The sequence below is a fragment of the Tympanuchus pallidicinctus genome, unplaced genomic scaffold, assembly GCF_026119805.1.
Source record: "Tympanuchus pallidicinctus isolate F22 unplaced genomic scaffold, pur_lepc_1.0 scaffold26, whole genome shotgun sequence".
NCBI classification, from domain to species: Eukaryota; Metazoa; Chordata; class Aves; order Galliformes; family Phasianidae; genus Tympanuchus; species Tympanuchus pallidicinctus.
In genome coordinates this window covers 9,682,828-9,697,335 of record NW_026294743.1, presented here as the reverse complement: position 1 = coordinate 9,697,335, position 14,508 = coordinate 9,682,828, and the positions used below count along the sequence as shown (strand labels likewise).

The 14,508-nt window shown below is 39.5% G+C and overlaps 1 protein-coding gene across 1 annotated transcript in view; it reads left to right on the top strand.

The window, feature by feature from the left end:
• The window catches only part of CPE (carboxypeptidase E), a 43,224-nt gene that overhangs the window by 27,132 nt on the left and 1,584 nt on the right, over positions 1 to 14,508 (top strand). Inside the window, exons 2-8 of the mRNA XM_052690178.1 lie at positions 1,448 to 1,644; positions 3,601 to 3,768; positions 4,330 to 4,447; positions 5,517 to 5,699; positions 9,453 to 9,592; positions 11,450 to 11,549; positions 14,194 to 14,312. Of these exons, the coding sequence (XP_052546138.1) occupies positions 1,448 to 1,644; positions 3,601 to 3,768; positions 4,330 to 4,447; positions 5,517 to 5,699; positions 9,453 to 9,592; positions 11,450 to 11,549; positions 14,194 to 14,312 (1,025 nt within the window). The remainder of the gene's footprint in view (positions 1 to 1,447; positions 1,645 to 3,600; positions 3,769 to 4,329; positions 4,448 to 5,516; positions 5,700 to 9,452; positions 9,593 to 11,449; positions 11,550 to 14,193; positions 14,313 to 14,508) is intronic.

The window sequence follows — 14,508 nt, the reverse complement described above, 5'->3', positions numbered from 1 at the left end:
TAGCTATGGCCAGGGTTGCCACCCACCAGCTCAGGCTGCCCAGGATCCCATTCAAACCTGGCCTTGAGCCCCCCACCAGGAATGGGGCATCTATGACCCCTCTGGGCAGCCTGTGCCAGGACCTCACCACCCTCTGAGTAAAGAATTTCTTCCTAACACCTACCCTAATTCTCCCTTCTTAGTTTAAGGCCACTTAGCTTTGTTGTGTCACTTTCAGGCCATGTAAAGAGTTGATCTGCCTGCTGATTTAGGTTCCCTTCAAGTACTGGAAAGTGGCAATGAGGTCTCCCAAGAGCCTTCTCTTTTCCCAACTTCTTCAACCTATCTCCATAGGAGAGGTGCTCCAGACCTGTAATCATCTTCGCAGCATTGCTCTGGTCCCACTGCAACAGCTCTTGTAATGGGAGCCTCAAACCTGAATGTAGGGTTCCAGATGGGGCCTCACAAGGGCAGAGTATAGGGGGTCCCTCTTCCTCTCCCTGCTGGTTCCCTCTTCAGGTATTTACATTTATACTGAAGTATCTCTAGAGCCCAAGATGTGGTCCTTCAAAAGGTAAATCCTGTATAGCTCTGTGAGACCTCAGACCTCTGCAGTGTGTTCTCTTTCTAGGATCACGAGGGTGCAACTTGGGAATGTTGGAATGTTTATTTAGGTGCTCAACTTACAAATATATATATATATGTATATATAAACTTCTATGTGAACATGCACAGGTAAATGAATATATAAAAATATGCAGAATGTATAAAAGCCAAAATTAAATATATAATTAAACATCTTTGTATATGTTCAATATATAAAACAGTAATTCACATGATTCATGAGAATTTATTGTTCATACGATAGGTACATACATGGAATGTTTTTTGGAATGTTCAGCAGCAGTGATCCATGGGTTAGATCATTGCATTTTCTTCATGAAGTCTGAGCTGAATATCTGAAGCAACTGCTTTGGGTTTTTCAGATCACTAGGATCAGCAGCTGTTTCTTGGCAGTATTTTGGTAGACGAATTGCAGTTTAATGCGTGTGTAGTGGGACAAGGTTAACCTAATCTTGATGAGAACGTGAAGGATAAGAAGCTCTGTTAGTGTCAGTTTGTATATTTAAAAATTAGGACACCTTTTTGTGTTACTGAGGCATCAGTTGCATTATACCTCAACAGTAGTGTTGTTAATAGCTATGATTAGCATTTATTTTGAAATAGTGTATTGTCTTCTGGTATTCTTTTTCTGGCTTTGGCAAACAACCAAATGCAAATGACTGTTTAGCCAGAGTTCAGGAGAAAAAGCATATAGATCCACTTTCCTAGAAGAGGCTTGTAGCTTCCTGGTGGTGCTGTGACAAAATGCAGTCACAGCAGTAGAGTTGTCTCTGATGTGCTGTGATGTAGTCCATGCCTGGTTTTTTTGTGCTACTCTAAGACATGCTTCTTCTTTCTCTTGCAGGAGAACCAGAATTTAAATATGTTGGGAATATGCATGGGAATGAAGCTGTTGGAAGGGAGCTGCTCATCTTCTTGGCTCAGTACTTATGTAATGAATACCAGAAAGGCAATGAAACTATTATCAACCTGATCCATAGCACACGTATCCATATCATGCCATCTTTGAATCCGGATGGCTTTGAGAAGGCAGCATCTCAGGTTTGTAAAACTGCAATATCTATCTATGTATTTTAGACTGGTTATAAGGAAAAAGTTTCTTTCCCTAAGGCAGTGGCACAGGTTGTCCAGGGATACCCTGTCCCTGGAGACTTTCAGAGTCATGATGGTCAGGGCTCTGAGCACCTGATGTATCTGTAAGTGTCCCTGTTCATTGCAGTGAGTTGGACTAGATGGCCTTTAAAGGTCCCTTCCCATTCAAGTGATTCTGTAATTCTGTATCAACCTGAGGATCAAAATGGCACCTTAATTTATTTTATAAGTATATAAACTCTGTGGGGATCACTGAATGGTACAGCATAATTTATTTTCTAATAGTACAGTAGGCTTCTTCTCTTTAACAAAGAAGATATCATGCTTGGGCTTTCCAAGGATAGCTGTCTCTGTTTTAAATGAATATACTTCATTTTAAAATGTAATGATGTTTATTCTTCATGCCTGTTCTTTCATCTGAGTTTGCTGACCAAATTGCTTCCCGAACAAGTAGCTTGCAGGAAAACATCGTGTTTCCAAAGTACTAGAGAGGAAAAAAAGTTGATGTTTCCTCTAATATTCTAACTTAAATGCATGTATGTGAATTAGTTGCATTATGTGAATTATCTCAAGGAATCTAAGTGAGCCGTATTTTTAATAAAAACAACTCAATCTATATTTTAGGCATAAGGTACTTAGGTTAAGCTAAGTGCTGTTAGTCAAGACAATCTAGTATTTAGTTTAAGATGGAGACTCAGTAAAGAGTGTTAGTGTATGGTTAGCAAATAGAGGACAAATGGGATACTCTTCTGTCACTTTTCTAGTGTGTATTATTATTCTAAAGGAAAACAACAATTGTTCTACAAGTCCTATTGATGTCTCTATATATTTAGATAGATAAATATGGAATCTTTTGATGTGGCTATTCATTTATTGTTAAGTGAGTTAAACTCTACTGAGCTCTTCATTCAGCAGCCTATTAGGAGGGCTTTTAAAAACCTGAGGCCTGTTTTAACCCATGTCCATGAGGATGTCTCCCTCTAGTGGTAATGAAGCAGGAGTTGTCCTCAAATTGGTGCGTTATTCCACTTGATTGAAATCTCTCACTGTAGAGATTCAGTAATGAGATCGTCTGAAACCTTTTAGCCAAAGTACATTTGCTTTTACAAGCCTTGTTTTAAAATTATCAATGATTTGCATAGCAGTTTCTTTTAGTGCTTTTAGTTCTGATTTAGCACCATCTTTATGCATGGTGAGTGACACTACTTTTAATATATTCCAAGACTAAGACCAAAAATCTACCTAAGCCTATTTCACAGAGCACTGAAAGCTTTGAGAGACAAGCTGAGGAAAACTACGCATGCTGAAGGCATTTCCTTAATGCAGAATCACATCTCATGTGAAGGAGCAGCTGAAAGATTCTGCAGAACTCTTCTCTGCATCTTTGTTTGGTGCCACCATTGCAGCAGATGAAGCTGACAGTTGGCACAAAAATAAAACTCTCAAGAGAAATAAAGATTAATGTCCTTCTTTGTCCTGAAGCCATTTAGAACTACGAAGGAAGTGCAAATGTGCCTTGCAGCTGGTGGATACACCCACAGCTGCCCAGAGGCTCTTAGGAATGAGGTCTGTAAGGCAAAGCATGCACCTGAGGCAATGGGGAAAAGCCATGTCCTGAGGGCAGGCTCAACAAGCACAAACCAGTGCTTGTTGGCACTGGAAAGTCTGATGGTAATTTTGCCCGTCTTTAGTCCAGACTTGTTATGATGGGAGTGATTTCCTCCTCTGAGACAGTTTGGGTTTATTTAGCTTTTACTCCCACGTGGTCCATTCTTACTCTTGAGAACGTGAAAGGTAAGAACACGATGTAAATTTACGTTGATAAATATACCTACAGAAGAACTGATTCCTAAACTGCTGAATCTGCCAAGCTCCCTTCTCTTTCTGTTTCTTTCCCTCATTTAGCCCGGTGAACTTAAAGACTGGTTTGTTGGTCGAAGTAATGCCCAGGGGATAGATCTGAACCGAAATTTCCCTGATCTGGATAGGATAGTCTACATTAATGAGAAGGAGGGTGGCCCAAACAATCACCTCTTGAAAAACATGAAGAAGGCTGTGGACCAGAATCCCAAGGTAAGCAGAGGCAGAAGAGCCAGTTGCTTGCACGCCTCTCTCTTCCATTTTCTGTAAGCAGATATGCAGCCAACCCTTGAAGCTGTGTGTGCAGTCTTTGTGATTCTGTTTTTGTGTAACTGCTTTGTTCTTTTTTTTTCTGATCACTTTAAATTTATTCATCTGATGGCCTTAATAGCCATTTTCTATCTTCAGATTCAGATTATTAAATGAAGTAATTTCACTTTCAGTGCAGAGAACTGGACTATGTCCAAACAACTTATACTTTGAATTATTATTCTTGGTTTTATGTTTTAGTTTTAGCTTAGATATAATCATAATACGAAGAAAAAAAAAACACTGAGATAACCTTATATGTTTCCTCATTCTGATCTAATTTACACCAGTTTTAAAGCTGATAATGAATCTACCCAAGTTTTGATGTAAAAGACTAATCCAGCTCTCTTCATTTAAACGATTTCACAACACACATGACAATAACTAAGTCACATATATGCAAGTAACTAAGTCTCTACACTAAATAATCAATTTTTAAGTGCTGGTAATGCTGTTTTGTTAAAGCTTGCTCCTGAAACGAAAGGTGTCATTCACTGGATTATGGATATTCCCTTTGTGCTCTCTGCCAATCTTCATGGAGGAGACCTTGTTGCAAACTACCCTTATGATGAGACTCGGAGTGGTATGTAAATACGAGGAGATAGAAATACTTATTCTATGCTTTTCTTCCCCATATTTATTATAATAAACATTATTGAATGCTCTGTATTATGTTGTCATGTATTTACATCAGTGCTACCTGAGATCCACATTGTAAACATAATGGCATGACAGTAATGACTTATTATTCATTAATTATTACTCATTAATTAATAACATGTTTAAAAGTAGTCACTGTATGACCATGTTGTCCAGGTTTGAAGACAGATATCTTGTTTTGCAAGAATTACATGACGGAGGTGATGGAATGCCTGAGGAAATCATGATCTGCCATTTAATAAAGACATCCTAGGTCTTTAATTAGCTGAGGCCATTTGTACCTTGCTAAGTGAAGCTAGATAGATGTGTCTGGACTGTCTGTATGATCTAAGGTTTCTCTACTTGCACGTTTACAGAGAGGATTTCTGAAAGCAACATTATGCTAATAAAAACAGCAATTACTGTTTTGGTAATTGGTCATGTTGGTCAATTGGTCAGTATTGGTCATATAAAAACAAGGATCACTTCGAGGTGGAGATGTTACCATTTAGCACACGGCTGTTTCTGCCACTGTAGGTTGTACACATCACTGAAATGATTGTGATGTGATGATATTGTTGGTAATTGACTTTCTTCAGTCTACCCTCCAGTAGTTTAATTGCAAATTCTTGGAATACCAGGCTGCACAACTTCTTAAGTAGAAACATTTTTCCATGTTCTGTTTTCTTAAGAAGAATGGAAAGCCTAAAATGCCTTGGATTTTTTGGTGCACATTGAAACGCATATCTTAATAAATAAATATTAAGGCTGATATGAATACTCATGTTAATAACAGGGCAGCCTGGTACAGGCAATTGATTAAGGACTGGAGGAATGTTAGTGTGATTCAAATAATGCCATGTTAGTTATTAGTGCTATAGAACACTTTCTGACAGACAGGGAATTTACCAGCACCATCCTGAAGGTGCAGCACGGGTAACCTCGGTTCTGACCCCAACCTGTATGACTGTGTTTTTGGTAATTCTTGTTCCTGGACCTTCTTTTCTCCCCAGGCAGTGCTCACGAATACAGCTCCTGCCCTGATGATGCTATTTTTCAAAGCCTGGCTCGCAGTTACTCATCTTTAAACCCTGCTATGTCTGATCCAAACAGACCACCGTGTCGTAAAAATGATGATGACAGCAGCTTTGTGGATGGAACGACAAATGGGGGTGCATGGTACAGTGTCCCAGGAGGTGAGACCCATGGCTGACTCAGGTGGTTATTTCAAGCTTGAGTTTTCACTCTGGAAACTCATTCCCTCAGACTGGAATATCACTGCTCTTGTACCACAGCAACACCAGATGGAAAGATTTAACTGTTTAATTTAATTGTTTCAGTTCAATCAAAAAATAACTTACTGAAATATTGAATATTAGCTATGAAAATGTGGACCTATTTAACTTTTAGCCTCTATTTTTTTTCCTTTGGAAAATGTTCTCTTTCCATTGTTCTGATGCAGTGCTTTCATTCTAACTAAACTGCACATGACAAAGAAAGACTTTTCCATTGGAAAAACTTGTTGGAAAGCTTGAATTAATTCCTTCTTTTGGATCTTATTTTTAAATTAGACTGAAAATTGCTCAAGAGAGCCCTTTTTTTTTTTTTCATGTATTTATACAAAAGCAAGAATTAAGGAGTGCTAGTTCTAACCAGAGTCTGTGATCTTAATACGATGCAGTAAAAAATGGAGAGATGCAATGGAAATAACTGTGAACCATACAGCATGAATTTGTTTTTTGTTGTTGTTTTTCCCAAGTGTAAAAGTCAGCTGGCAAGCTGTGATTGTTGACCAAAACCTTCATGGCAGTAAGAGCGACAGAATGACTCAGAAGAAAAGCAACAACAAGAACATAAAAAGAGTTCAGTGAAAGCAGCCCTTTCTACATATAGAGCTAAGGAAAATAACTAAACATCACTTAGTTCAAGTTAAAATGTTATTGAAATTTTATTCCTTTAGTCTGGAAAGCTCTCTTAGGAGACAGAAAGTGGCAGTGAAGTCATCTGTTGTATTGGTGACATTTTGCTATCCAGATGGTAGTATGCTCAAAGTTGGCAGTGATGTAAGCTATTGAAAAGCAATTTGTACTCCTGTAGGAAGAGGCCACATCAGGCCACAAGCAAAAACAAACCTGTATATGAAATGTTTTCTTTAATGCTGGTCTTATTTTTATCAGCTTGTAATTGATGATTGAATAATTTTGGAATTTCCTTCATTATTGAGTGCATAGCTTTTCAATACCAGTAATGGTTTTTTAATGTACTTTTTGTGTGGAGTAGCTATTTGGCAATATAAATGAGAAGAGCAGATAGTAATGAATTACTAACAAGCCATATGCATATTCTGCTTGCTCAGTCATGGCAGTGTCACCAGAATCTAATCAGATCCTAAAGTCCTTATGAAAATAGCATTTCAATGCAGTTTCCACTGCTGTGCTCATAGGCTATTGCTTAGGTATCTTTCTGTTTCAGATAACCTTAAATCACTCTTGGCACTCTGTTCATTCACATCTAACTTCAATTACCTTTCATGCTACCAGCTTTGAAGGCAATACTGATGCTAATACATTTCTTAGGGATTTTATACAACACATGTAGGATGTGCATGCTTTCCACGTTGTGTACAAGGCTCTATCCTGTCTTGCTGGAAGTTACTGGCTTTACACGTGTGGAAGTACACCTAGCATTCTGATACAGCTTTTAATTCAAAGTGTAGGTAATTCTGATGCCTGGATTCCAATGGTACACCACACTCCCCTTTTTTTGTTAAAATGAGAAGCTTTGGGAATGTGATGATGTGGATACCTCAGATATATTCTGGGTGCAGAACGATGAGGATTAGGGCAGTTGGAAGCTTGGGCAGTGGTATCACAGTTGCTGCAGGGTTGAATTAATCTTTTGAAATGTATTGATTTATTGAGTGTTGCACTTAAGGCAGATAAAGAATGCAAATTGTAGCCAGGCCAGTACAACCAGACTGCAGATGTAGTAAGGCATAGTTCACATCCAGATTATCTTTAACCCATTTTCTATGCCAGATATTCAGATCATCACATGTATATCAGTGATGTAGGCAGAACTTTTTTCAGGAGAGCATACCAAGAGCCAGGAAACAAACTATGAGGAATGAGTGTTTTGCACAAAACCAGAATTACCTTCCTTGTTAATTCTGTCCTTGGGATGCGAGGGCATCCCTGGTGTCACCTGCTTTGAGAGGCGGAGAAGGAAAAAGTTCCTGAGTATTGGAGCTGCGGTGTTCAAGGGTTGTTGGCATCACAGTAAAATTATGTTCTGCTCTTTGACACCGTGTTATTCCCTTCATGATTTCTTTCTTTCTTCCACAAGAAAGAAAGAATCAAGAAAAGCAGCGTTATCTGCTGTGTGGAACACTTCCCTGGCAGTCAGCTGTCGGGGTGACTCATGACTCTGCTGCTCTCTTGCTGTGTACAGGTGATGATCCATCGCCTATTCTGCGTGGTGGGACATCAGAACTGTCCCTCTCAGGAGCACATCTTGCCTTCTGTGTCCTCATTTTCCTGCCATCTAATGGAGATGCTCAGGCTTAAAAATAGAAAGCTTTTTTTTTTTTTTTTTTTTTTAATGAGTCTGAACAGTCTCTGTTCCTATCAGTAGTTAAAAGTCTGTTGCCTGATTGGCAGAAAATAGACACTTCATCCATGTGTTGGCAGAATCCCTCCTGACTCAATCTGTTCGCTGCCTTTTGGATATGACATCAGCTCTCTGGACATTGCTGTACACAGTGCCAGTGCTTTAGTAAAGAGATCGTATTAGGTCTCCTGCATAGCTCACACTGATCAACACAGGGCTGAATGAAGTAGCTACTTGTAAATCCTTTGAGCATCTATGGAGATGCTCAGAATACCTGGTAGTCTTTCTCTTTTCAGCCTTCTGTTAGAGAGCCCACTCACTCTGCTTGCTACCTAGATTGGAAAAGCAAGAGCTTATCTGTTACCAGCATCTGCAAAGAATGTAATTGTAACTTTCCTAAGGACAATCACATTCCCCCCAGCTCTTGATCCACTTACAGAACTGGAACTGTCTTGGTTATCTGTTGACTGATTTGCAGTAGCCAACATTCCCACTGCAGAGAGGAGTGGCTCAGAAATGCAAAAGAATATGTCATTCTCACCATGTTTTTACACCTGTTGATGATGCTGTTGTATATATTTTTAAATTTGTATGGTTAAAGCTACATTTATAATGAGATTTCTGTTAATTAATCAAAATCTGTCCAGTGTTTCTCTTTCAAAGGTATTGCGTTCTGTCTGTAGAACAAATATACGGAAAAAAATTAGTAGGATGTCTGCTTTTTATTTTTTTCTTGTGGAAAATCATATATCTGGGATCTATGTACAAAAGCTTGACCAAACTCAGAATATTCTTTAGAAAACAGATGCTATTTCAAGTAAAATGTTACTGAGTTGAAATATTACATTCTCAGGAAATTTATCATGTTTTTGACCAATGTTTATCAGTTTTTCTTTCAAAGACGTTTTATCATGCTTCATTTGCTCTATAGTTAATTGTCATTCTTTTTCAATTACAAAATGGTCACCTTTTACTTTCATCAGGAGACATTTGAGACATAATCGGAAATGATTTTAAGTTTCCAGTGAGGAAAAAAAAGTTATTTTTATACCAACAACTGTCAGATACCTGTCAGATAGGAGCACGCCGGTCAGGTGCATCATCACAGTCATGTTTCTTCTAAACTTTCCAAAACAAAAGTATTTGGAGGGTTAAGGGTTTTGTTAGTTTCTCTGTTGTAATGACATTCAGTTCAGAACTAAGCTGATTAAATAGAACTGTACCGATTGTATTTATAGCTATTATTTTCTTAGTATGTCCAGCATCTCACATGTCCCTCTTTGCTCCAGTTACTTAGGAGCAATGCAAAATCCATTCATAACTCTTTTCTGGCATCATAGGAATGCAGGATTTCAATTACCTCAGCAGCAACTGCTTTGAAATCACAGTGGAGCTTAGCTGTGAAAAATTCCCACCGGAAGAAACTCTGAAGGGCTACTGGGAGGACAACAAGAACTCCCTCATCAATTACATTGAGCAGGTAAGAAAAAAAGGAATGGCAAAACTCTAGTTATTGTATGTGAAACTTCTGGACTTTGTGCTGAGTGAACATCTACTTTGATATCTCATATTAATCTGATCGGTACGTAATTCTTATATGTCTCCAAGGTGATAATCCTGTGTGATACTTCTGAATGTAAGGCTGTCAAAAAAGTAAAGAAAGGAAAAAGAAATCCATCACAGTTTTTACAGATGCTTAACTTAAGTTGGCCTCCTGAATGGTTACTAGTATACATCTCCTGAGTATAAATCCATCCCACCAGCATGGATGTGTGCACAAGGAGAGAAATTGCTCTCTACAGATAAAAGTGTGTGTGTACAGCAGATGGGATGAATGACTGCACGCACAAGGGAGCCTAGATGACCAGGTTGGGCTGTAGGTGGCATCTCAGTGTAGCATCAGGGAGCATATCTGCCAAACTGTGGCAGTGTCAAAATTCTGAAATCTGGAGGTTGTTACTTAAAGATCACAAACGTTTCTGTTGTCATTAATGGCTGCACACTTGGGATTATGAAATCAGCGACATACTTTGTTGGCAGAGTTGCTCAAGTAATATGTTCACTTCAAGAATTTATTTTTGCAGAACCACTTGACGTAGCTAGAAATGTGAAATACTTCATCATTTAAAATGCTTGAGGTGAACAGTTTTGAAAGTAGTATGTGGGCTGGAATTCAATATGGGATCCACGTCTCAGCTAAGTAGATGTTGCTCAGCTCCTTGGCTGCATGGGTTAATTTTCTTTCTGTCATTTAAAACTGTGGTGTCATTGCACGTTCCTAATTACTAATGTGTAAGAGATTGATTCGTCAACTTCCTAGCTCCTGTGGAGCTGCTGGCTTTATCTCTGAAGTTCAGATGGTCTGCCTGGCATCTTGGAGAGTAACAAGGCCAGCCCAATGTTCCAGCTCCCTCGTGATTGCCAGAACAGTGCTAATGTGTACTTTCTGCTTTTCTCAGCCAGTCTGGTCTCCTCACACACTGCAGTCACATCAGTGCTTTAATTTCACTAGGAACAGACAGTTCAGATAATCCTGGTGTTTTCTGAGCAGAAAGTGGGTAGTGATGGTGAATCTTGGTCCTTGTTCTTAAGCACCTCTTAAACATCAGTGCCACTGCTATTCCTCCTTTGATTTTAAAGAAATGGGGGAATCTGGTTCTGTCACTGAAACTGGACAGAGAAGGTTTTCAGCTGGAGATCCCAAAAGCTCAGTGGATGCTGTGCCTGTGAGGCAAGAAGGAGCAAAGACCTGATCCACTGTAGCTCTTTTGCAGCTCAGTGGGGAGTGCTGTGACTCCAAGTTGTCCCAGCTCAAAGCCCTGGACATTTTGAGAAAGAGCCCAAGTGCCCACATTTAACCTTGTTTGACTTTGAAGCATTTCCATCCATCTTTTGCCCTAAATTCTTACAGCCGGTGAAACTTCTATTTGTAAAATTTTATTTTCAGCCTCTCTTTGGAAATTTTTCAGCAGATTTATGAATTCTCAATCACCAGTGCTTTCAAGCCAGTGTTTATGTTCTGTGATTTGATGAGTGTTTCTGAAAAACGTTTGTTTAATGTGGAGGAATTAGAATAACTAAGCTGAATTCTTTGACCTTGATGTTTAATAATTATTATACAGTGAAAAATAAAGACCTATTAATGATGTGTATGTGTGTGTGTGTGTGTATATATATATATGTATATAATTATTAAGAATTAAGAATTATGCTTGATAGTTGTCAGCATGCATCCTTAGATATATCTATATGATATATATCAATATACTGATGCAAATTACTTCTCTTAGGAACTGTTACATGATTTTGTATGTGCTTCTGCCTTTGATTATTTTAGATTCACCGAGGAGTGAAGGGTTTTGTTAAAGATCTTCAGGGCAATCCAATAGCAAATGCTACAATTTCTGTGGAAGGGATAAGCCATGACATTACGTCAGGTAAGTTTTGTGCCTCGAGAAGCTAAGTGCTGGAATATACTGCCACATTTTTTCCTTTGCAGACTGGAGTCATTTCAGATTTTATTAGCTGATGCCTAAAGGTACAATAGTTTTGAACCTAGGAAAACATCTTGTGCCCCAAGAAACTCCTTGCCTGCAGGATGTCATGAATATTCCACTAGTGTTTTGCTGTCAGAGGAGATGAAGAGCAGTTGCTGGGGCTTAATGGATCTCTGGTGTGAAGTGCTGCTGATGGCTGTTGGTTATTCATGCTTATTTTGTCTTCTGATTTGTGGTGCTGCTTCACAAATCTGCCAGAATTTAAAGTTCTGTTGGCAGTGCTGTTGGCAGTGCTGTTTTGAGCTGAAAGGCTAAATTGCAGTCCAGAACTTATATTACGATGTGAACATACCTCATCATGTGTAAATGTCCTCTCGTCTCCTCTCGTCTCCTCTCGTCTCCTCTCGTCTCCTCTCGTCTCCTCTCGTCTCCTCTCGTCTCCTCTCGTCTCCTCTCCTCTCCTCTCCTCTCCTCTCCTCTCCTCTCCTCTCCTCTCCTCTCCTCTCCTCTCCTCTCCTCTCCTCTCCTCTCCTCTCCTCTCCTCTCCTCTCCTCTCCTCTCCTCTCCTCTCCTCTCCTCTCCTCTCCTCTCCTCTCTCCTCTCTCCCTCTCCTCTCTCCTCTCTCCTCTCTCCTCTCTCCTCTCTCCTCTCTCCTCTCTCCTCTCTCCTCTCTCCTCTCTCCTCTCTCCTCTCTCCTCTCTCCTCTCTCCTCTCTCCTCTCTCCTCTCTCCTCTCTCCTCTCTCCTCTCTCCTCTCTCCTCTCTCCTCTCTCCTCTCTCCTCTCTCCTCTCTCCTCTCTCCTCTCTCCTCTCTCCTCTCTCCTCTCTCCTCTCTCCTCTCTCCTCTCTCCTCTCTCCTCTCTCCTCTCTCCTCTCTCCTCTCTCCTCTCTCCTCTCCCCCTCTTCCTCAAGAAGGGCATTTGAAAGAGAAAAATATCATGTTGGTGTTCACAGAAAATGGGGTCAGCTTTTGGCTGGTGTTGTGCTTTATTCAAGGAGTGAGTTCACAGGTTGTTTTCAACTGCTGACTTGCACTCTTCCCTGTTGACAATGCTTTCTTATTCTAGATGAGAAGTTCTAAAAACTTCTGTTTTAACGAGATACTTTTTAGGAAAAAAAAAAAAAAAGATCATACATAATAAAGCATTGGCATTTTACATGATGGTCATTTCCCATTGATATTGTCTTACTGTGCTCTTACAGCAGTACAGAATAGCATGATATAGGATTGGCAGACTCTCAGCTGGCTCTGGTGTATTTTCACATCACCTTCAAGAGGGCAGCATCTCTGCTAAAGAGGAGAGCAGCCCACAATAACATTAGCCACCTTCTTTCACAGTGTGTAGGAAAGCTAAAAAATGTAAGGCTGAGAATAATGTTCAGGGATAAAATGAGGGAATAAGCTGTGCAAAGGCATATTCTGGAATATGAGAGCAAGCACTCACACTTCTATGGTACAAAAAAGCATTGTCACGAATCACATTTTTATATCTGTACTGGTTGAGAAGTTGTGTGTTGTCAAAATAGGGAGGAGAATAAGTACTTAAATTTGAGCACATTCAAAAGGAAGGACAGATCTAGTTGTTGTGGTTTGGATTTGTTTTTAAATTGTTCTCTTGCTCCTTTGTTCATGACTTAAAATTCATCTTTGTTTCGTTGCCAGAAAGTAGAATGGATCATTACTGTTGCTCTGTATTTTGCTTTCTTTTTGTTTTGTAAAGCAAAAAGTCTGGGAACAGCGTGAACGATTACTAACATGTTTTACTGTGCAAATTAGAATCATTGAATCATTAAGGTTGAAAAAGACCTCCAACATCATCCAGTCCAACCTTCCACCTACCAGCAATATTTCCCACTTAACCATGTCCCTTAGTACAGCATCTAAGCATTTCTTGAACACCTCCAGGGTCAGTGACTCAACCGGCTTTCTGGGCAGCCCATTCCAGTGCCTCTCCACTCTTTTGGGCATCAAGTAATTTATTTCTCTGCCAAAAAAAAAGAAAGAAATTGTCTGCAGTAATAGTCTGCCTGGATACTGAAATGATTAGATACTTTCAGAGACATTATGCATGGAATATTCCAGGGTGTGATCATTTATAGCTTTCTCTACACTATAGCTTGAGAAAAGTCCTATTTATTTGAATCTGGGGAGAATAAAATAGATATCAATTTGAATTTCCAGAATTTTGAGTCAAGGACATTAATAATCTACGTTGCACTGCAGGCAAGCTCAGATGCTTAAAACAGGCTGTGCATTGGCTGGAGAAGCACTTTTTTACCAGGATCATGTCCCAGATTGCCCTTTTCTTCAGTGTGTTGAGAGCTTTCAGCTTCAGAAGACAAAGTCTTTCAAGGAGGATGCAGCACAACCTCGGAGTTAAAAATGCTTGTTGTGTTATCCTGAAAAGAAGAAAATCTGTGGTGATATATTCATACAGTCTTCACAGAAGATTTCTTTCAGACAGCTGAAAGAAGGCTGACAGGAACACAGCAGTTGCTGACAAGCGAGACAGTCCCCGTTCCTTGGCTGAGTAATTCATTTTATGCATATTTATTTGATTTTATTTCTTTCATCTTCTGTGCAGCCAAGGATGGTGATTACTGGAGACTGCTTGTGCCTGGAAACTACAAACTCACAGCCTCAGCACCAGGTTATCTAGCAATAACTAAAAAAGTAGCTGTGCCCTTTAGTCCTGCAGTTGTGGTAAGTGATCATATGCATGTCTGTTTAGCATCTATTACGTTGAAACAAGCAAAACAAAAAAGCTAACTTTTTTTCTCCTTTCTGATATATATAGCCTAGCCTAAAGGTTATTTTCCAGAATATTTAATACTCTTTTAGAGGACAGTCTGGAAATCTGCTTTTCTAGTACTTGCTGTGTGAGCCACTGAGAACAATC